General features: G+C 56.0%; 1 protein-coding gene across 1 annotated transcript in view; it reads right to left on the minus strand.

The window, feature by feature from the left end:
* Positions 1-22,368, minus strand: part of GRHL1 (grainyhead like transcription factor 1) — a gene marked incomplete at both ends in the record, with an annotated part of 38,976 nt that overhangs the window by 7,351 nt on the left and 9,257 nt on the right. Inside the window, 5 exons of the mRNA XM_080683506.1 lie at positions 2,200-2,358; positions 18,387-18,481; positions 19,464-19,575; positions 19,744-19,900; positions 21,369-21,445. Of these exons, the coding sequence (XP_080539632.1) occupies positions 2,200-2,358; positions 18,387-18,481; positions 19,464-19,575; positions 19,744-19,900; positions 21,369-21,445 (600 nt within the window). The remainder of the gene's footprint in view (positions 1-2,199; positions 2,359-18,386; positions 18,482-19,463; positions 19,576-19,743; positions 19,901-21,368; positions 21,446-22,368) is intronic.

Genomic DNA, 22,368 nt, shown 5'->3' on the forward strand with positions numbered 1-22,368 from the left:
TAAGAGGAAGTTCTATTTGTCACACTAACTGAGCAACGCATAGCCAAGTACTGGTAACACTGCTTGGGAGACCAACAACGGAAGTGCCCCTGACGGGTACCCGAAGGCGCCTCGCTTTCGTGTCTGACTAAAGGCGGACCAGACTCGTAAGACGTGAGAGCTGAAGAGCTGGCAGCGGGAAGCGAGCGGCCGGCACCAGGGACACGGGACGCAAACCTCGGAGAGCAGAGCACCAGGCGGGCGGGAGGGCTGCCCGGAGAGGAGCAGAGGAAGAACCTAGACGAGAAGCAGCGACCTCAGCCGTAAGCAAGGACAGACCCGGGACCCGGGTGGGGGTGAGGTCACAGGAGGCTGCATGTGGCTAAAAGGTCCCAAGACTGAAAGTTAGTGACACAAAACACATACATAATATTCTCTCCTCGGGCAGGATTTTTATAGGATCCATCATAGCCCTGGGATTAAAAACTGGGGGTGATAAAAAAAAAAAAAACCCCAACAGAACTGGGGATGAGAACAGTGTGTACCGCCACCTCCCAGGTCCCTGGGCACCGGCTACAACGCTTATGCCCACTCCTGTGTGCCCCTCGCGCCTCCACGCAGGCCTCTGCTCCAGCAAGCAGGCAGCCGGAGGGGTGTCTTCAGGGATTTACAGAGGCGGCCACCGCCACGAAGGCCGCGGGATCCGGCAGAGCCTGCTTCTCACCGCGCTGGGTGCCTTTCACACCGCACAGCGCCTACAGCCAAGGCATGGAACAGCACGGCCTCAGCCGCGCACCTGACACGCTACCCGGGGCCCGGGCCAGCACGCTGCCTTACGTGTGACCGACACGCACACGCACAGGCAGCAGCGACGCCACAAGATGCACTTGGGTGTTGTCTCAAGCCACGCCCAGTGCGCAGCCTTGAGAAAAGGCACCTGCTGCACAGAGTCCGCCAGCACACACCCAGGCAGCAGAGGAAGCACGCACTTCATGCAGCACCGAGACAACTCGTGAACGGCCCGCGTCTCGGTTTCTAGGCCGGCGCCCGACACGGCAGCTTCCCCCGAGGAGCCCGATGTGGAAGCCAGCGTGTTCAGGAGCGGGAGTCAGCCCTTCCTTCTCCTGGCAGCTGCCTGCAGTTCCCACCGCCTGACACGGAAACTTCAGTTCGTGCTAACTTGTGCCAACGCCTCTAATACAGCCAAATTCCAAGTGTGATCGTGGTCCTGACCGGTTTAGCTCAGTGGATGGAGCGTCGGCCTGCGGACTGAAAGGTCCCGGGTTCGATTCCGGTCAAGGGCATGTACCTTGGTTGCGGGCACATCCCCAGTGGGGAGTGTGCAGGAGGCAGCTGATGTTTCTCTCTCATCGATGTTTCTGACTCTCTATCCCTCTCCCTTTCTCTCTGTAAAAAATCAATAAAATATATTAAAAAAAACAAAGTGTGACCGTGGACAGCCTGCTGTGGTCTGAGTAAAAACACACCAAAATTGAGAAGGCATTTGGGAAGCAATTAGATAGAATACTTCTAAGTCTGCTGAGTCAGTAACTAAAAATGGGGCTTGCAGCTTGTCTAACTTTGTTTCACTTTCCCAGCAATTCATCTGAATCGTTCTTGTCATTTACAGAAGAATAAGCTCATGCGGATTAGAAATAAACGTCATGGTCCGTCACCAAAGGTGACTTGAGACACGGCTCTAAGAGAGCGGCACTGCCTGCAAACCAGCAGGCTGAGGGGCCACCAAGGACGGAGCGCAGCCGGCGTGGCCCTGGCGTACCCCTGACTCTACCAGAGGTACCCAACAAAACGCCATTTCCACCGGCCGGCGTGCCTCTGTGGTTTAGCTTTGACCCAGGAACCAGGAGGTCACCGTGCGATTCCCCGTCAGGGCACATGCCCGGGGTTGCCAGTTAGATCCCCAGTAGGGGCGTGCAGGAGGCAGCCCATCGATGATTCTCTCTCACTGATGTTTCTCTCTCTCTCCCCCCTCCCTTCCTCTCTCTGAAATAAAAACTTGTTTTTAGAAAAGTAATTTTCCATAAAAACGAGATTCTTCTCTTCCCTCTGCAATGTGTCCCTGCACGGCTGGAACAGTGACTCCCCCCCCCCCCCCCCCCCCCCCGCTTTCCAGTACCAGCATAGCAGTGCGTGGCACTGAGCTTGGGCCCGGGGCAGGCCCTGCCCTCTCCCGAGGCGGCTCCCGCCCGCGCGGCCCACCTTGTCACAGAAGACCTTGATCTGGCAGAAGGCGCGGTGCACCGGCTTGTTGCTGCGGTTGTTGTAGCTGTAAGTGTCGATCTGGATGTTGAGCGGCAAGCCCTTCACGCCCTTCTGGGAGGAGAAGTCCGTGCTCAGGCAGTTCACCGAGATGAACACCTGCAAGGGGAGGCCCGTGAGCCGCGGCCCGATGGCCACCGCGGCTCAGCCCGCGAGACGCCCACGTCCTGGAAACGGCCAGGCGGTTCCAAATGAGAGCGCAGCTTCTCACCCAAAAGGAGTTTTTAAAAAGGGGGTGATTTCAGAACCACCTTGGCCAGCGCAACGGCAGACTCTAACGGGCAAGGCAGCCGGGAGCTCTGACCTGCTGTCGGACACGTATGTAACGTCGCGCAGGGCGGGCTGTCGTCTGGGGGTCACTGTAGAAGTCACCCATAGCCCAGGCTCCCTCTGGAGCTGCCTGACCGCTTCATACACACGCGCTGGGACCCTGCCTGCGTGTCTGTCCCCTGAGGACAGCCCGCGGTACCCGACGCCCGGACGGTCTGGAACTTGTGAAATCAGGTGACATTCTGAGAGTGGTTCTTAGCAAGTCCCAGGCAAAGCGCCTTCGGCAAATGAACATGCTCCCATTTCCTCCTATGTTTGTGACTCTGGATTTTAGCCTCCCACCCGCGGTCACCATGTCTTCTGAGCTCCCTTTCAACGAGGCTTAGGATTCATTTCTGATGCGGGAGCACCACGCAGTGGATATTACTGGGACGACAGTTTTTAAGAACCAGGCACATCTCACAGACCGAAGACCCTGGGCTGTGCTCCTTCCGGTCCACGGCGACAGCCCCTCAGCCCAACAACCAAGACCAGATCTACCCGGGCTGTGGGCGCCCCGGCTGCACCCAGGCCAGACAGGGATACGTGTGAGCTAGCAAGGGGAAAACCTTCCAGAACGGGAGCTGAGAGAAGGCAGTGGGGAGAGGGCAGAGAGAAAGGGAAATCACAGCCCCCGTGACTGAGAGTGCCCTCCGGAAAGTGCACAAACTGCTTTTATAAAAGACGGCGCTTTCATTCCCCCTCTAGTCTGTACACGGTCCCCAAGGAGGACAAGACCGACACAGCCTAAAAGACAGAGCTTGTCCGAGCACCAGGTTTAAAGTCACCTCCCACCCTGTCCCTCCACCAGCCTCCACTCACACCGGTCTCCTCGCCGTTCCGAGCACCTTGGGGAGCTGGCTCTGGCCTCACCTCCCTGTGCCCGTCCTTCTCCTCCGTCCTGTTCCCCTCGGGGCCCCCACGGGGCTCTGCCTCCCCACACGTCAATCCCACCTGCACCCGGGCCTGCGCCACGGGCCACAGCAGGGACACCGCTCACTGAGCACTGACGCTTCAGACCGGGGCTAGCACGTCACACACGGGGTCTCCTTCCTTCTTCCCCACAGCCCAGAGGGGCAGGCCTACCCTCTTGTTTACAAGGAAAGGGAGAGATTTTTATTTTTATTTTTTTTAAAATATATTTTATTGATGTTTTACAGAGAGGAAGGGAGAGGGACAGAGAGTTAGAAACATCGATGAGAGAGAAACATCGATCAGCTGCCTCCTGCACACCTCCCACTGGGGATGTGCCCGCAACCAAGGTACATGTCCTTGACTGGAATCGAACCCGGGACCCTTAAGTCCGCAGGCCGACGCTCTATCCACTGAGCCACACCGGTTAGGGCAAAAGGGAGAGATTTTTACATTGTCCCCCAGGTACAGGGCATGGGGCTGGGGCTCATATTCAGGACGTCCCCCTCTACACCCTGCCTCTGTCCCAAACCAACTGAGTGTGTGTGTGTGTGTGTGTGTGTGTGTGTGTGTGTGTGTGGGTGTGTGTGTGTGAATCCTCACCAGAGGGTATTTTTCCCATTGCTTTTCAGAGGGAGTGGAAGGGAGGGAGGAGAAGAGGGAGAGAGAGAGAAACACTGATGTGAGAGACACATCGACTGGTTGCCTCCTGCATGCGCCCCAACCGGGGCCGGGGATCGAACCTGCAGCCCTTTGGTGTGCGGGCCAGCACACTGGCCAGGGCCCAAACCAACTTTTTATCCCAACCCCCCCGGCTTTTCTTCACCACCTGACACATCTGCCATTCCCCCAGGTCACGTCATAGGTCCCTGGCTGACTGTACATACGTGGTGGGCCGGGTCCACATTCCCTGCCGCGTGCCCTCTGAGCACAGTGCCTGAGCTAGGACGGCCCTGGCTCGCCCACTGTGACTTTCCTTTCCATTCAACCCGTTTTTAGAAAACAAGCAAACCGATGTAATTTGTAAATACCCAAATCCAGATACAGAGGCAAGAAGTGGTCCACATGCATTTCCAACCCATTACAGAAACTCTGCTCTGGCTGTATTTTTGGAAAACACTTCATACACGATCCGTAGATTCAAGTTAAGGAGGAAGTCTATGGAACAGATGAGAGAAAACAGCGCAGACAGAACAGCAGTCAGAACGGCAGTCAGAACGGCAGACAGAACGGCAGACAGACAGGCTATGAACCAATGGGGCACAGAGAGGAACCACCCTCTGTATTCTTCACCTCACAACCAGGGGAAACCCTGCCTTTTCCCTGTCATCCCAGACCCCAGGGCTCACTTCCCAACGCCAAAGCTGCCGCCGTAACGATCCTTACGGCGCCACCACGGGGCGAACAGGCTAACGTGTTCCTCCCCTGTGTTCAGGATCCCCCCCTTCCACAAGGGACCTCCTGAGAAGACACCGGTGTGGCTTCTTGCCAGCCTGTCATGCACCCCTCGGGGGACCAGGGTCCGTTCCAGGGAGACGCTCAGCGTGCAGGAGCCTTGATTTAGGAAGGGGACGAGCCCCGGTCAGCAGCACCCAAAACAGATGAAAGCGAGCGTGGGAACGCAGGCCCGCCTGTCCTTTGGTCCTGGGGCGGCAGCAGCAGCAGACTGTGTGCTGTTCCCAGGCGTCACCCCTGCGCACCAGCTCTGCCCAGGGCAGCCCCGAATGAGCAGGGCAACAGGCCACGCCACCAAGTCTGGGTAAAACCAACCTCCGGACCACTCTCACCACGTAGAGAGATGCTTTCTATAATGGGATTCCGGAAACCCCAGGGTCTCCTACAGAGGGTGGCAAAGAGGCAGAGCCCTGGCCGGGGTGGGGTGGGGGGGCGGCTCAGCTGGTAGGAGCGTCGTCCCGATGCACCAAGGTTGCCGGTTTGATCTCTGGAGAGGGCACATGCAAGAAGCAACCAGTGAATGCGTAAGTGGAACAACAAATTGACGTCCCTCTCTCGCCCCTTCCTCTCTAAAAATCAATCAATAAAAACTTTTAAAAAAGGCATTATGACACATTCAACTCCTTGTCTATAAAATACACGTGTATGCCTTCTCTCTCTCCCTCCCTCCCTCCCTCCCCCCTCTGAAGTCTGAGGGTGGCTGAATGACACACAGCGTCTCCTCTCCAGAATGATGCAAAGACCTTTAAGACCTCAAAGGTGATGCCCTTTTCTGTTTGATCCTTCCTCGCCATTGACTTTGAGGAAAAGTCTGGCTTTATTAAAATAATCGTAAAGTAAGATGAGTGACTCCCGCTCCCGCCCCCACCACCTGAGGCACAGAAGTGACGGCTCGGCAGGTGGGGGACGCTACGCAGGTTCCTGCTCCGTGTCGCCCGTGAGCCTAAGACGGTCCTCGGTCCTCATTCCTGACCGAGAGTTCCTGCCCTTACAGCTTTCCAAAGGAATTCATTTCTTTTCAAATCGCAGCTGGCAAATGAGAGAAAAACCACCAAATAAAGGTTTACAGGATCAAAGGATTCAGTTGTACGGATTTCTTTAGTCCCAGTGCTCACAAGTACAGAACCGGCAAGAACGAAGACCCAATGCTCTTTCCAGGAGGCGCACGGCAGCCACACACGCTGTTCACCAGCGGGCTGCTCTGCACACGCCACTCCTCCACGGGGAACAAGGAGGGGGAGAAGGACACGAGGGAACAGTGTGTTCCAAACACAGGTCGCCAGCCTGGCGAAAGCAACAGAGCCAGCGTGATCCCCGCTCAGCGCCCCGCTCACAGACCGAGGCTAAACCCCGTACCGTGTGCGGACCGCCGCCGCCAACAGCGGCAGTCAGATCCGGGGCTTTAGCCGGTCCACTCCACTTGTGGGGAGATCACGGAAGTGCTGTTCACCACCTCATCCACGGAAAGAGAGCGTGAACAAAGCACGTGGAGCCCTGGCTGGCTGCTCAGTGGTTAGAGCGTCGGCCTGTGGACGGAGGAGTCTCGGGTTCGATTCCTGGTCAAGGGCGTGTAACCTCAGCTGCAATTTCCCCAGCCCTGGTAAGGGTGCATGCGGGAGGCAACTAACTGAGGTGTCTTTCTCACATCAATGTTTCTCTCTGTCTCCCTCTCTCCCCCTCCCTCCCTCCCTTCCACTCCCTGGAAATCATTGGGGAAAATATCCTCAGGTGAGGATTAAAAACAAACAAAAACAAAGCGCTTGGAATTTGTCAGTCAAGTTACCAAAATTACAAGGAGCTGAGTCAGAAGCTAAATGATGCCTGACTAACTCCTGTACACAATACGAGGTTCTCTTTCGTGAGCTGACTGAAAGGCTGTTCCTTCTAAAAACTTACCCGGACAGTAACAGCCGTGCTTATCCGTGTACCAGAGAGGAACCCAACCCCCAAACAACACCGTCCTAATCTGTTTCCCCACTGCGAGAGTTAGGTAGAATTTTGCGTGTTTTTGTAACACTGCTACTATAATACTGAAATGACTTCTTGTGACTTTCATAATATGGTTTTGTTCAATGAGCAGAATAAAATTATTTCAAAATGCGAACCTTTAGCGTAGCTGGTGTGGCTCAGTGATTGAGCATCGACCTATGAACCAGGAGGTCACAGTTCGATTCCCGGTCAGAGCACAAGCCCAGGTTCCCCAGTGGGGGGCGTGCAGGAGGCAGCCGATCCATGATTCTCTCTCATCATGGATGTTTCTGTCTCTCTCTCCCTCTCCCTTGCTCTCTGAAATCAGTAAAATATATTTTTTAAAAATGTGAACCACTCCTGTTCTTTCCAGGCTACTTTGTAGCAACTTGAGATTTTTGAGCATCGCCTTCAGCTTGAACTCTGCCCTCGGGTTCTAGGAGGAACGCCAGCCTGTGACTGCACTAGCAATGGATTCACCCACAGAGCTTAACGGCCCCTCCACGGGGCCGTTTTCTCCGCTGTCCGATGAAGAAGATTCAGGAAAACTTTCACCCCAACAGGACAGAGAAGAATACGTACTGACGCTGAGTTACGGCCTGGTTTACAGGAGGAGACGTGGAGTGAGGGCAATGGCAAGTCTCAGAAGAGACCTCAAAGAACTGCTTCCAACATGGCTGAGGAGAAGGAACGAGGCTATTCAAAACCGCAAGAAGAACAAGAAGGAACCAGCACTTCAGTGTGGCTGTGGTCACTGCCCATCACATCCAGGTCCTTCTGGTATTGTTAAGGATTACGACATGGTTTTGGCTGGCTTGCCTCAGTGGATAGAGCGTCAGCCTGCGGACTGATGGGTCCAGGGTTCAATTCCAGGCAAGGGCACATGCTCAAGTGGGGGATTCTCACTCATCATTGATGTGTCTATCTCTCTCTCCCTCTCCCTCTCCCTGCCTCTCTGAAATCAATTATATATAACAAAACTCACACCTTAAGAAAAGAATTATGACATGGCATACACTGTATTCTTGTACTCATTTGAGTTGTAACACATTTTTTGATGTACTCTTTCAATTTTTAGTAGCAAATGTGTGTATAGGGCATCTTTAATAAACTTGAGGCATATCTGAAAAAAAAATAAAAATAAAAATGTGAACCTTTAGACCCTCTAAGAATATGAACCACACTTATGACAGTTTGGATAAATTTTCTTTTTAGTTGAGTTTTTTATTAAGGGACGAAGTGTTCTTCTTAAGGGATCTGTTTTTTAACCTAAAATAGAGTGATAAAGTGATTCGCTTCTAAGAGTGGCAGCCTCTGAGCTTCTACTGCAGGTGAAGGGCCACACTCCACCCACGTCGCCGCGGTCGGGGGAAGGAACCAATGAGTGCCCGGACCTGCCACCTGTGCGTCACCTGTCACCGTCACCCTGCCGTCCCTTGGTGGCAGCGGTTATGTGTTACTTTACTTCTTACATTTCTTCCGGTGTTGAGTCCATTTTCCCCCAGTGCCGAGGACTAAATGGTCCTGAATTATGGAAAGATGGCGGTGCCCGTGGGCATTGCTGCGGAGCACCATGGGGGCGGCCATCTTTTTTTTTTTTTTTTTAAATATATTTTATTGATATTTTACAGAGAGGAAGGGAGAGGCAGAGAGAGTCAGAAACATCGATGAGAGAGAAACATCGATCAGCTGCCTCCTGCACACCTCCTACTGGGGATGTGCCCGCAACCAAGGTACATGCCCTTGACCGGAATCGAACCTGGGACCCTTCAGTCCGCAGGCCGACGCTCTATCCACTGAGCCAAACCGGTTTCGGCATAAATGGTGCTGAATTACATGCTGGTAATAAGAGACAGGAAAAGGATGGCTATAAAAATCTACATATTATCCCCAAGTATTTTTAAATATGTTTTCACTGATTTTTAGAGCGAGAAGGAGGGAGAGGGATAGAGAGAAACACCCATCGATGAAAGAGAAACATCACTACTCGGCTGCACGCCCCCTACTGGGGGATCGAGCCAGTAACCCGGGCATGTGCCCAGACTGGGGATCAAACCAGCACCTCGTCAGAGCATTGGTGATGGCCTGCATCCTGACACAGAGAGTGAAATCTCGTTTGAGGACAGGCTTTATGTCTGAATCATTGTTTTATTCTCACAGTGAGGAGTGCAGTGACTAATTTGCCGAACGAATGTATAGTTAAGGAAGTCATCTCCTTGCAACATGACTTCTTCAGCCAGTCCTTCCACATAGTTGCAAGAGATTAATTTCCTTGCATAGTTTCCTATAAAGATGTTAGAAATGAGTCAAATTGATCAATAACGACAAAGACACATACACCGACGACGGAGACAAAGCCAGGCCCCGTGTCGCCCGCTCTAAGCTCCACGCTCTCGAACCCACACAAAAGCAGCAGGGGCTGGAGAAGCAGCGAAGCGACAAGCTGTCAGTGAGGCAGGAAGACGGGAAGGAGCCCCGCCCCACAGCTGTGAGCGGGAGGGTGTGCCGACCACGAGGCATGAAGGGAAAGGCCCTGTACTTCCAACGGGGGAGGGAGTGTATGTCACGTTCCTGTCTAACTTCACTGAAGTCACGGGCTCGGGTGGCGGTGAGACCTCACAGGGAGGGTGGAGGCCTGGCAGTCCTCAGCATTTAACCATTTGGCATTAAATTCGACTTCGTGACATGCAGATATATATAATAGCCATAATCTCACTCCTAGGATGTAACTGATCCACATTGGAAGTAGAAACCCTAGAGCGAATTTTAATTTCTCTCTCTTCTGCCTCAGTCAGAAAGGCCACCTAACCACTTCTAAGTAGCTCTTCTTAGTCAGAAACCTCCTGAGGAATGAGAAACATGAGGTCAGTAACACAGCTTCTTCTCCCCCACATCCACCACCATGAGGCAGACAGAAGGAAACCACCAGTTTCCAATGTTATATGAAGTGATAAAAGTCACAGCAGCAATTGGGAAAGAGCTTTTTTAATGTTATTGTTATTATTATTATTGGTGTCAGAGAGGCAGGGAGAGGGAGAGAGAGATAGAAACATCAATGATGAGAGAGAATCACTGAGTGGCGGCCTCCTGCACGCCCCCCAATGGAGATGGAGCCCACAACCCGGGCATGTGCCCTGACCGGGAATCGAACCGTGATCTCTTGGTTCATAGGTCGACGCTCCACCACTGAGCCATGCCAGCCGGGTGGTGGGAAACAGTTTAAGAACTCAAGATCCAACCCTTGGCTGATGTCTACCGGGACAGGAACAGTGAATGCGCACTGCACAGCAGACACCAAATCCTAGTCAGTATTCCTCCCCGCCCCCATCAGAAAGTCACCCCCGGTCCCACCGGTTCTGTAGGGGCCGTGTGCTTACTCCGTATCATGGGCCTGATTCATGATTAAGCCCATCAGATCCCAGAGGCTGAGTCAGACACTCAGAAGGAAGATTCAGTTCCACACTAACCCATCGGACAATCCGAGGGGTCACACCTCCAGCAGCTCAGATGGCGGGAGGTGATTAAGAACCCCACCACACCCCTGGCTGGTTTGGCTCAGTGGATAGAGCGTCGGCCTGCGGACCGAAGGGGCTCGATTCCAATCAAGGGCACTGGGTTCAATTCCTGTCAAGGGCACATGCCCGGCTGTGGGCTCAATCCCCAGTAGGGGGCGTGCAGGAGGCAGCCAGTGATTCTCTCTCATCATCGATGTGTCTCTCTCTCTCTCTCTCTCTCTCTCTCTCTCTCTCTCTCTCTCCCTCTCTGAAATCAGTAAAAATATATCCGAAAGAAAAAAGCAGCCCCACCCCAGAGAGATGTCAGCATGGACTGAAAGCCTTCATATGTGCAACTAGTACTTGTGTCATTTCTCCCATGATCCAATGAGTGGCCACAAAGGGAAGATAAGGAACTGGCGGGCGGGGGGGGGGGGGGGGGGAGCGGAGAGGGTGTGGGAAAGGTAAAGCACTAACTCGAAATCTTCTCACGTCGCCGTGGGCGTTTCCCTGAAGAAGAAACAAGGACGGAGTCATGGCCCTCGCTATTGCCACAGTGCCGCCCGCCCACACGGCCCCCCGCCCGCGCCCCGGTTTCTGCACAGGTTGCAGAGCCAGGGAGAGGCACAGCGAGAGGGCGGCGAGGAGCGGGCAGACACTGACTGGCTGGCGCTGGAGGCCCTGCGGCGGCCTTCCCTGGCACACCCAGTGAGCAGGCCTGGTGAACTTAAGGACACTTGGCAGATGCAGGGATCTGGCACCTGTTGGCCCCAATAAGTATAATGTTTGCTCTGAAATATGCAGAACTGGGTGCAGGTGTGACACAGACCAGCACAGACCACATTCCAGCATCCCAGGCCCAGAAGCGACAGGGGAGCACCTGGGTCACGGGGGACTTGGCAGGCACGCCGACTTCCAATCAAAACGTCCAAGTACGAGAGCTTTTCCACTCCAAAAAAGCTAAAGGAAAGCCCCTGAATGGGGGGTTAAGGGAGCGAGTTCGCTTACATTTTTACCGAAGGATCTGCGGTCGTGCAAACAGGAGGCATGCCACATGCAAGAACCCTGCCCGTCGGGCCGCACAGCCCTGGCACCTCCGTGCCAGGGAAACGCAGTTTTCACGGGAACTGTCAGGCCGGAGGCAAAGCTCTGGGGTTAGCTCACAAGCAGCAAAACTGGTTGAAATGACAGATTCAGAAAGCCACTCGGAGGGCACTTCCAGGAAGGAGGAGGAGGAGGGTAACGTGAGGAGCTGTCGAGGACGGCGCTCCACAGAGGAGCTATTGTTTGACAGTGGCGGGTGGAGGAAGGAGAAAAATTCCACACAAAAGAAGAATGAAAAGAGAACTCAAGTGACAGCGCAGCTCTGGCTAAATGGACAGGGCGCCTCAAACCCGTTTCACAAGGCGGTTTCACTCCCCGCCCAGGCCCAGGGTTCTTCCTGCCCAGCCTCGTCCCACCAGCCGGCCCGCACCCTCGGGCTGAGCGCAGGAAAATGGGCGCTATTGTCGCCTCGAGCCTGAGGCTCCCGGATCCTGCGCGTTTATTTTACATCCATTTATTTTACACCTGGACGAGCCTCCTGTGTAGGCAGGCGAGTGTATTCTCTGTGAAGGGCTTTAACACCGACGTCTAACAAATCTGCTAAGAGAGTTTCAAGGAGAAACTTTCTCGCAATCAGAACTGGAAGAGATTTTTCAACTTCCAAGCAGAGCACATATTCCATCCCCGCCGGCCAGAGGCCTCCTCCACAAATTTCCATCAAGAAAAATGCCTCGCCCTTTCCAGTCCGGACCTCACTTATTCCTAGAAGGAACGTGACTATCGTTGGGGCACCAAGTTAGGGTCTTATTCTTCACTTGGATAAATATGTTTCTTCACACTGCACGAAGGGAAACGCAGGAGCGGAATGGATGTCATTCCGGAAGCCTCCAGCGCCACCCTGAGCGCCCGTCCCGAGGGGTCAAGGACGGGACCCAGGTCGCCCAGCTCATCCAGGGAGCCGCGCCTGCCTCGCCGTGACCCGTCTCTCCTCCTGGGTTTTAAAGGAACGAAGCTCCTGCCGTCTCTTCCACTTGGGCAGGGAGCACACGCTGTTGTTTTAAGTCTCCTGCCCACACTGACTGCAATGACAAGATGCCTGACTCACCGCTCCCCCCTCCCTCCTGGGAGACCAACCAGACCTGCCCCTGCCTCATGCGCCCGACAGGCCACGCCCGCGTCCACGGGGCGCTTGGCTGATGCCTCCCGCACGGAATCCTGTAAAGGCAAGCGATGCGCTCACAACGAACTCCAGACAGTACGCTAGACAAGACAGCAAGCTGCTCTTCCGCTCGCGACCTGCAGCCCACACGCACACCCAGGACGTCACGCACACACAGGAAGGACGTCTTCCGTTCCAGTGGCCAGAGCCGCAGCGCCCCGACCGAATGAGCCCGGAGCCCCTCAGCGGCCCACCCCTCAGCGGCCCGTCCTGCGCTTCCCAAGACAAGGAGGCAAAGGCTCCATCCAGACCCCGCCCGCCTGCCAGTGGCGAAGCTTCTGGGCCCAAGAGGCTCCGCACCCTGTTCTGATCCCTTTTCTCTGAAACAAGCACCTAAGCCCTGGGCTCAGGGACCAGCCTTCAGAGTGGCGGGCGGGCGGGGTCCATCCTAGAGCTGACAGAGCAGAGTAAAGGGCAGGGGTGGGCAAACTTTTTGACTCGAGGGCCACAATGGGTTCTTACACTGGACCGGAGGGCCGGAACAAAAGCATGGATGGAGTGTTTGTGTGAACTAATATAAATTCAAAGTAAAGGAGCGGAGGGGAGAGCAAGAGAACCGGATAGAAGAGCCGGATCCGGCCCGCGGGCCATAGTTTGCCCACGGCTGGTAAAGGGGGAGGTGAGTGCTCTCTGACGGGCTGGCCCTTTGGGACAGAGGCTCTGGTTGTGTCACGTCTCTGCCTGCCCCTCCCCCTCGCCAGGGCCAAGCACCCGCTGAGGGCAAAGAGCTGGAGGAGCCGCGAAGACACAGAGTGGGGACTGGCTGTCGGGCCCCCCCCCACTCAGGAAGAGGCGCAGGGCCGCCTGTCTGCAGCAAAGGCCAGCACCATGGGCAGGGCGCGCCCTGCTGAGGGATGGGGGGGGGCAGAAAGGGCTCCTCTGGGGCGCGGAGAACCCGCCGGCCTCGCAGGTCCTCTCAGCCTGGAGGCAGCGCACAGGGACCGGAATGAGACCCCCATCTAGGACGGAGGGAGGGACGGATGGCGATGGCGGACAGGCTCCGTTCATGGCAGCTGGGCCGGGGTCTGGCTGAGGACTGAGCCGGCTCTAAGGGAAACCACGGGGTGGGGCAGTTCACGGCCCGGGTCAGCACCGCTGTGAAAGGCCTGCTTCACCCTCGCGGAGGCCACGCGGCACGCGGGTCAGACTGAGCCTCGCTGCGAGCTGCGGCGGCTTCCCTGGCGGCCACTCGGCGGGTGGGCTGTGATGGAGCATGTCTGCACCCCACCGCCAACGCCGCCCGGGGGGTGGGGGGGACAGGGCTCCCTCCCACGTGGCTGCCCCGTTCTCACTCGAGTCCATACAGCTGTGCTTTGGTGTCTACCTCCCACCCCTCTGTAGTTCCACGCCACCCCTCCAACCTCCACGCAGAGTGCCCTCTCGGGAGCAGGGTGCTCTCCCCGGCGGTTTGCCTGTGCCCCTCGGCGCTGCCCCACCGGTGAGAGGCTGCGCTGTAAATACCCTCCCCTCACACCAGTCCCTCCATTCGGGCCCAGGTCCCGCCTCCCCGGGTGGCCGCGTTCCGATGACCACGCAGCACACACGCTCCCACCTGGAGACCCAGCGCTTCTGTGGGCGCAGAGGGGGGACTGCCCCTGAGTGTGAGCACAGATGAGGCGCCGTCCACAGCGCCCGCACAGCCCGCCAAAGGAGTTCGTGCCCTCTGGGTGACTGGGTTCCCTCTAGTTAGCTTAAATTCTTCTAATATTTTATTGAGGTCAGAGAGAAGGGAGAGGGAGAGAGAGAGAAACATCAGTGATGAGAGAGAATCATGGATCGGCTGCCTCCTGCACGCCCCGCACTGGGGATCGAGCCTGCAGCCCGGGCCTGTGCCCTGAGCGGGAATCGAACCCTGACCTCCTGGTTCCTAGGTCGATGCTCACCCACTGAGCCACGCCGCCGGGCCCCTCTCTTTATTTCGGATCTCGAGGCTTTGGGGGGGCCCTACTTCATGTGGCCAACCAGATCCCCACCCCGCTGTGAGCGCTTCGATGCAAACCCCCGGCCCGGCGTGCGGCCCAGCCTGAATTTCTCACTTGGTTTTGGGACGACCGCGATGAGCAGAACAAACAATCCCGATACATAAATCACGCGTGTCTTTGAAGTGCATCTGTGAGGCGGTACAGAAGCACACTTTTCCTTAGAAATCAGGATGTTGCATTTAGGGCAGTGGTCGGCAAACTCATTAGTCAACAGAGCCAAATAGCAACAGGACAACGACTGAAATTTCTTTTGAGAGCCAAATTTTTTAAACCTAAACTTCTTCTAACGCCACTTCTTCAAAATAGACTTGCCCAGGCCGTGGTATTTTGTGGAAGAGCCACACTCAAGGGGCCAAAGAGCCGCATGTGGCTCGTGAGCCGGTTTGCCGACCACGGATTTAGGGTCTCAGGCCAGCCCACAAAGCCATTTACCCACACACACCTGAACACAGCACCAGTGTTTCAGCCGGGACCTCGCACGATGCCTGGGACAGAGCAGGACTGATACCTGCTGGACGAGGCTGTGCATCCCTGCCACGGGGCAGGTGCACAGCGGGCTCTGGGGAGATCCCTCCCGGAGTCCCCCGGAGGCTCAGCTTCCTCCCGCCCTCCTTTATGCAGCCCCTCCTCCCACAGGGGCCCACGCCCTCCTGCCTTACAGACTCTGAGTGTTGGCACCGGGGCGCCACCTTTTACTGCTTCAAAGGGAACTGCTTCTTCCTGCCCGACTCACCCCAAGCAGCTGGTCTCGGCTGCACACGTCAGGAGGGCCGCCATGCGATTAAGGTGTCGCACAGTGAAATGTGAGCATCTGATCACCGTTAACTCGTCCAGAGGTGTCTGACTCTAGGACAGGGGTGGGCAAACTTTTTGACTCGAGGGCCACAATGGGTTCTTAAACTGGACCGGAGGGCCGGAACAAAAGCATGGATGGAATGTTTGTGTGAACTAATATAAATTCAAAGTAAAGGAGCGGAGGGGAGAGCAAGAGAACCGGGTAGAACAGCCGGATCCGGCCCGCGGGCCGTAGTTTGCCCACGGCTGCTCTAGGAGATGCCTGACGACCCAAACCAACCCAGCTGTGTGTGGAGCTCAGAAGAAGGGAGAAGCAGACAGCAGGTCTGCCCAGTGCAGTCAACGCTCCTGGGGGACCGTTCCCAAAATGTCCTGCCGTCTCAGCCTCGTCCTCCCCACCAGCACTCTGAAAGCGAACGAGGCTGGACAGGTCCCAGTTGTGCTTCAGGTTGCCGTGTGACGGCAGGTCTGAGGACGCTGACGGAGGCGCACAGGGGCAGCAGGAGTCTAGCCTGATAGCACTTTCCCCAAATCACACGGAAGCCGAGGGTTCAAGACTCAAACCTCTTGTGAGCAGGAGCGGCAGGGAGGACCGTGTCATCCCGGGCCGGAATTCTGGCCTTACTCCTCCTCAGTTCCCTTTAAACGGAAGGGGGAGGGGGAGGGGAACGCCACCCATCTCCAAAAACCCTCGTGGGTGCGGGGGGAGAATAAACTGGAGCAGAGCCTCAACAAACGGGTCCTAAATTAGAACAAGAAAGCGGATGCTTTCAGAAAAAGAAGCAAAAGCCCTACAAGATTCTGCACGCCCAGGTGCTCCCTCGAGGTGCCTAAGGCACCAATTACTTTAAGTGTAAAACGGCGAACATCAGCCCGGCCGGGGGAGACGGGAGCCCGCAGCCTCCCTGACAGCACGCCTGACACCAGCTTCAAAAGGCAGCGGCCTCATTAACCACAGAGGCAGCGCTGGCGGTCTGGGCGGGAAATGGAACCAATTAACAACGCAATGAAGGCCGCTTAGGGCACGCCCCCAACGCGGTTTCTCTTCCACACAAACACGGAGGCCTTCCCAATACCAGGAGCCACCATCCCCACCCGTGGTCACCGGCTTCAGGCCTCCTCCCTGAGCGACACAGCAAGCAAACAGCCCCCGCCCAGCCCGTCGCTGGCCGCTCTGCCAGGACCTCCCGCACCTGACAGGTGGGTCAGTCCCGACCACACGCCCGCAGGACGGGAGCCGCCCGGAGCCTCTTTACTTTCCTGGGCGGCCGAAGGGGAGACGCGGGGAACCAGAGGACTAACTCAAGGTCACAAGTAAGTCCGACCTGTGAAACCGGGACGGGCGGGCTTCCTCAGCTCCTCCAGCTTCTCAGTTGGTCCCTACGTGCCGATCTCTCCGGTTTTCGGTAAGAACCGAAGTACCCAGAGGGCACTGGGCCAACCCTCTTAAAAGGCTGGTAGGAGCCAGCACAGAGCCTATTATATTTAATTTCAAAATGACTGCAACAATTACAGACGATGGAGAGTTTACTTTTCCTCCTCGAGCTCCTCTGCAGTGAATCCATGGCCTCTCCACGCACCGGCTCCGCACTGAGCAGCTTGGGGACGCGTGTGTAGGATCGAGGTGGTCCCAGCAGCACCTCAGCGCTTCCTGACAGACAGCAACCCCGGTCGCATCCACAGCCTTAAAGACACACCTCTGCCTTCCACACGACGCCACAGGCAGGAAGGCAGGCGATTATATACAGCTTCACGAGGTTCTCGAGCATCCCGCTGTGCAGGGGTCCCCAAATTTTTTAAACAGGGGGCCAGTTCACTGTCCCTCAGACCGTGGGAGGGCCGGACTATAGTTTAAAGAAAAAACTATGAACAAATTCCTATGCACACTGCGGGCCCGGGACGCGTCGGCTGCTAAGCAGGACAGGCAGCGGCACCCGGCGGGCCGGATCCATGTCCTCGGCGGGCCGCATGTGGCCCGCGGGCCGTCGTTTGAGGACCCCTGGTTTGGAAGCAACCCAAGCGGTGAAAAGTAAGACCCTGCAGTAGTTCAGCATCCACTGCAGTGTCCTGACACGAACGAAAAGGAACAAACCCCAGAACCTAATCGTTTGGCGAAGAGAGGAATTCCTGCCGCAAGGGGAAGGCAGGAGTGACCTGAGAACACGCTGACGTTTTCTTAAAAGGCACTGAAAATTCCAATCACCCACATGGCCCTCTGAACTGGGGCACTTCTTCACTTGTGATCACGCCTGTGATCACGCCTAAGCGACTCTTAAACGACTGTCTTCACAGGTGACAACGTGAAACACCACTGCCACCGAGACTTGTATTAGGGCCTCCTGAAGACCGCCACCAGCTTCAGAGCCGCACCCTCCAGCCCTGAAGGAGGGAGGAGACGCATGCCGTCTGCTGGCAGACGAGGGAGCGAAGCACAGTGAAGGGGAGGGAGGCGGTCGCAGGCCGCCCCGCAGGTGGCAACCTCCCCCCCGAATCTGCGCGCTGGCCCACTCCGGTGGCTCACACACCCAGGGAAGCAAGCACAGGGCTGGCGAGACAACAGCTGTTCTTCTTCTCCCCAAGTCCCCCCCCCTCCCCACACCCCGACCCGTTTCCATGCACATCACGACTGACAGCTCTAGCTATCTTCCTAGCTATCTCCCTATTCCTCAGCAAAGACATGAAAAGGTGCGGCCCCGGTTGGAGCGTCGTCCCGATAGGCCAAGGCTGCAGGTTCGATCCCTGGTCAGGGCACTTAAAGAATCAACCCGTAAATGCGTAAATAAACGGAACAACAAATCGATGTTTCCCTCTCTTCCTCTAAAAGTCAATATATTTTTAAAAAAGAAATGAAAACACGCAGAACTGTAAAAACGTCCGTTGTCAAATCATTAAGCCCCTCCCACCGCCACCGTCAGGCGGCGGCACTGGGGTCCCGGCGGCATGGCCTACCTTCGCCTCGTCGTTGATGTCCCAGGTGAAGGAAATGGCATTGTACGCGATCTCCTCGATGTTGCTGATGGTGTTGAAGCTTTCTTTGTAGTCGGCTACGAGTGACAAACAGAAACGGCACTTGTGATCTCTCAGTCCAACAGCCATGCTCGCAGGCCACGGTGAGATCCAATGTTTCATGTGATCACCTCGGGTCACTGACATTAACGCTTTGTGGAGCTGAGAGCAGTTTAGAACACGAAGGAAGGCAGTTCTGTAACAGAGGCGGGCTGAGATGCCTTTGACTTTCTCTCATTAGAGGGAAGTTTAGAACATGAAGGAAGGCAGTTCTGTAACAGAGGCGGGCTGAGATGCCTTTAACCTTCTCTCATTATGTAAAAGGAGCTCCGTGGCCTAAGAATGGGTAAACCACTGTCCCCGGGTCACAAAACCACTCCGAGAGCCACGAGGAGGCCTCGGTTCTTTTCATTCCTCGGAGAGAGACCGTGAGCATCCCCAGAGGCCAAGGACAGGAGTCGCACTAAGGTGAGGGGCCGTCTCCCTATTAGACAGACGAGGGCTCTACATGAAAACGTGGCACACGGCAGGAACGGGGTTTCGCAAAGCGACTGCACTGCGGACGTGGCGCCGCTGCCCTGCCCGGCGAGGCTCTCCGGGTCTGAGTGCGGACAGGCCAGGCCGCGGCGCAGCCGGGGAGCCTGCAGGGAGCCGCACGCCAGCACTGCTGCCCTCCCCTTGGGGACTGCCTCCCCTCTCCCTCACTATCACCTCCAGGTGGTCCGATGCCCGCAAGGCCGTGCCCTCCCGGAAACCTGCAGACCGGAAAGCGGGCACCGTGTGAGCTGCTCTGCAGCGCCTGGCCCGGCGCCACACGGAGAGCTGCAGGGGCACAGGCCCCCAAGAAGGAAGCAACGAGAAGAGCACGGGTGCCAGGAGGCCGAGGACAGTTCTGCGCCAGGTCGGTGGCTGGCACACACATTCACACGCTGTCGGCAGGAAGCTGGTCGCCGCCAACAATAACTGCTGGGGGAGCTGGCCGCTGCACCGGGGGAACAGGCGCGGCTCCGAGCTACGTACCGATGTCAATGCACCTTTGTTTGGCTGTGTGCTGCCGGGAGTGCCAGTACTTCCAGTGCCTCAGCTGATCCTCCCTGCTCTTGTCCTCGGCAAACACCACCATGATCACGCTCTAGGAGAGAGAACTCGTTTCAGCGGGAGGGCGATGCCGGGGGAGCATCGCGGGGACAGCGCCTTCGGCGTTAGGTTCCACTGGAGAGGCTCCGCGCTGCTGTTGGAGATCTGGACCCGCCCCAGACCTGGCAACGGTAAGCGCCGAGAGCCTGCCCCGGGGACTCACCCGCACTTTGCTGATGGGGTGGTGGATCCCCTCGTTGCTGCTCACTTCCTTCAGGGTGACGGGGTAGAACTGGCCTTTGTTCAGGTAGGTCATGGTGCTGTCTCCCGGCTTCTGGCGAAGCGATTTGGAGGCTTCCAGCGTGTACTCGAAGTTGTTCCTGAAGAAGAGAAAGTCGCGGGTCTGGGACCGCTCCCTCGGAAGCGTCCTCCATGCTCTAGCTCAGTCTCGAAGCGCGGCGGTGTGGATGTAGGAGACAGCAGGCCCCGGACATGTCCTATGACCACGTCCTATGACCCAGAGCAGGGGCCGCTTTCCCCATGATAAACCTGATCTGAGCCACACAGAAGCCTCACGTTTCACCCACGTGGGACTACAGAGGCCTGTGGAAATTCCACGGAGTGATGCTAACAGGGAGAAGCTGGGAGGCTGAGAATATTCCAGATGCTCATACGTGGAAAGGTCTCTGGAAGGAAGCCTCACGAGACGGGCCGTCAGGCTGACGCTGGCCAGCAGAGGCCCCGCAGTGGCCGGCAGCGCCCCGGCCGCGTTCGCTTTGCTCTGCACAGCGCTCCCTGGCTGCTCCTGCTGTGGCTGGAAGGTCCCTGACGGGCACTCCTCGCTGCTCTGCATTTCCTGTTACCTTCGAGCCACAGCCCGAGGGCCCCCTGCAGTTGTCCCATCACCCGCCTAGGCCTGCGGTTGGCAAATAACACCGTTTCTATGAATAAAGTAAATCTGTTTTTGTGAGAAAGATGTAAAACGTGTGGAAGACAGCCACGCCCTCGGGTCCGAGTCACAGGCAGTGGCTTTTGCGCTGCGGCAGCAGAGCCGGGCCTTGGACACGGCCGCACGGAAGGCCCGGAGCGCTCACTGTCTGACCCCGGGTCAGCCCTCCCCTGGCCCAGGCCCCAGGGCCCTGGGAGTCTGTGCCTCCGGCCCGGGGGCAGGCCTTTCCGGGAAGTCTCAATTCCCATCAAACCCTAGACTTTATCTTATTATTCTTTAAAAATCCCAGACTTTTAAATACGAAATCTTTAACGACAAAATACACACACGGAAAAAATACATAAAGCAAAATTATAAAATGAAATCTTAAACTCTTTCAGAAAAACCTGGAGGTGTTGCTATATGTTCACACTAACTTGGGAAATAAATACTCATATTCCGAGGGTGAGGTACCCTGTGGGGAGGTTTAAAAGCGGTCATCAGGTCAGAAAAAGGCTGACTTGTTCGAGTTATCCCGAGGGAGGCTAATGGAGAAGAGGAAGCCTTTAGCCCCTGGTGCTATTCCCACATGCTCAGGAACGGTGCCTCTGGAACAGACTCTGGCACCTCGGCTCTAACGGAAGCCCTCCCTCTCCTCGCAGCTCCATCGACCCCCGACCAGAGGAAACCCAGCGGGGAGAAGCACGACACCGAGAAGGGGGGGCATGGCCGCAGCTCGGGGCGCCCACGGAAAGCGCGCAGCACCGTCCACGGCAGAGAAAGGCGTTGTTGCCCCGGGAACTGCAGCGAGGCCCAGGAGAAAGCCCGCGAAAGCCACCTCTGATTTTCCAAGATGAAATGATCGAAAAAGGAACGTCACCAAAGCCGGAAGTTAAATCAAATGAAAAGACAACTATTACCCAGAAACACTGTCAAAAACATAGTCCTCTGAGTTCATGCCGGGCATCCGCAGACTGAGGTCCGAGGGGAAGAAAACCTGCAACATCAAGGGGATGAGCGCAGCTGCTCCTCGGTCCCAGGCTGCCCGAGGCCAGCGTCTGGGCCAGCGTAAGAGCCTGGGGCTTACAGCAGCCCACTACTCGTTCAACATTGGTTTGAAAATCAAGTTTTAGCTCTATGAAAACTTAAAAAAGAAAGTTAAAAAGGAAAATATCCATTGTATATGCCACCCAATTACATGAAAACCATCTAAGTAGGTAACCCACAAAGTGCTTCGCTGGTTCCCTCCCCGCCTTTCCCACACACCCTAATTCTGTTCAAGTTCAAGGGCCTGCAACCAACGTCTCGTGACGCTTAGGAGTCAGCGCCATCGTGGGACCACGTTCAGACAGGGTGTCAAGTTCGCACAGGGCTGGGTGGACTTTCTCAGCAGCCTTACTCCTCCACTCCTATCTCCATGAGCAGAGACACCCCACTCCCACGCCCTGCCCCACCATGAAATACAGTTTCAAACCCCTTCAGTGCCTAACGTTTACCTGAGCGCCACGTTCCTCACCCTCAAGCCTCAGAAGTATGTGCAGTTCGTTTGTAAACTTCACACCCCACGCCTGCCATCGGGATCCACCTGCCTCCCTGACAATACTGCCAACCCCGCAACACCACACGAACCACTCCACGATAAACCGTTTTCCACGGAGACCAGCTGCAGGGAGCTGGTTTTGGTCTCGGACAGAAGCCGAAAACACCCTAGGGATCTATCTGTTGTTGATGAAAAACTGCGTGTGGGGCTTCTCTTTCTCCTGCTCCAGCAAATCACGGAGCTGGAATCGTAATCGTTAACTCAGCTGCTGGTAAGATTAGCCATGTGCCCCTGATGATAATGTCTGGTTTTACAGGGTTCGTTTACAAATTACTGCCAGGGGCCTCTTCTCTTAAAAAAAAAAAAAAAGAAAAAACAAC

The sequence above is a fragment of the Plecotus auritus genome (genome assembly GCF_963455305.1).
Source record: "Plecotus auritus genome assembly, chromosome: 8".
NCBI lineage: Eukaryota > Metazoa > Chordata > Mammalia > Chiroptera > Vespertilionidae > Plecotus > Plecotus auritus.